Source organism: Merops nubicus, unplaced genomic scaffold (assembly GCF_000691845.1).
Source record: "Merops nubicus isolate BGI_N331 unplaced genomic scaffold, ASM69184v1 scaffold8413, whole genome shotgun sequence".
NCBI lineage: Eukaryota > Metazoa > Chordata > Aves > Coraciiformes > Meropidae > Merops > Merops nubicus.
The window spans coordinates 2,920-3,558 of NW_008598213.1; the positions used below are offsets into that span (position 1 = coordinate 2,920).

Genomic DNA, 639 nt, shown 5'->3' on the forward strand with positions numbered 1-639 from the left:
AGTTCTTTCATCAGGTTCATAGCCCTCCACTGGACTCTCTCCAGTAGCCCCTTGACTCTTGAACTGGGGAGCCCAGAACTGGACACAGCACTCCAGAGGTGGCCTCACTAGGGCAGAGTGGAGGGGGAGGAGAAGGTCCCTCGACCTGCCGCCCACATTCTACTGAGCGCACCCACGACCTGGGCGCTGGCATAGGACGCGCTGTGTGGGGCCCACGCCTGCTCCGTCGGTGTCCCTAGCTGAGGTACGGTTCATAGAATACAGCTTGGAAGGGACCTCAAGGACCATCTGCTCCAACCTTTCCTGGGAAAGCCGAAAAGAACGAGTCACGCCCCGCTTCACCTCCGCGCCCGCAGGCGGTGCCGGCTGCGCGACACTGCTGGAAAAGCGCGGGAGGCGCGCTTTACGGTTTTGTCGTAAAGCGTCCCCCGGGCAGCGCCGCTGGGCGCCCTTGAGCGGCCATGAGCGGGAGCGGCGGGAGCAGGGCCCTGGAGCTGCTGCGGTCGCTGCCCAGGGTCAGCCTGGCCAACCTGAGGCCCAGTCTGGGCTCCAAAAAGCCGGTGAGAGTCCGCGGCTTGTCGCGTGGGTGGCGGGCGTCTTTTCCTTCCCTCGGCAGGTCTCCGCAGCGGGGGGCGCCCC

The 639-nt window shown here is 65.6% G+C and overlaps 1 protein-coding gene across 2 annotated transcripts in view; it reads left to right on the top strand.

The window, feature by feature from the left end:
- The first annotated feature begins 461 nt into the window (after window positions 1-461).
- MRPL15 (mitochondrial ribosomal protein L15) overlaps window positions 462-639 on the top strand; it is a 7,140-nt gene continuing 6,962 nt past the window's right edge. For both annotated transcript variants that reach the window (XM_008936966.1, XM_008936967.1), the window contains exon 1: window positions 462-560. In XM_008936966.1, coding sequence (XP_008935214.1) covers window positions 462-560 — 99 coding nt within the window. The remainder of the gene's footprint in view (window positions 561-639) is intronic.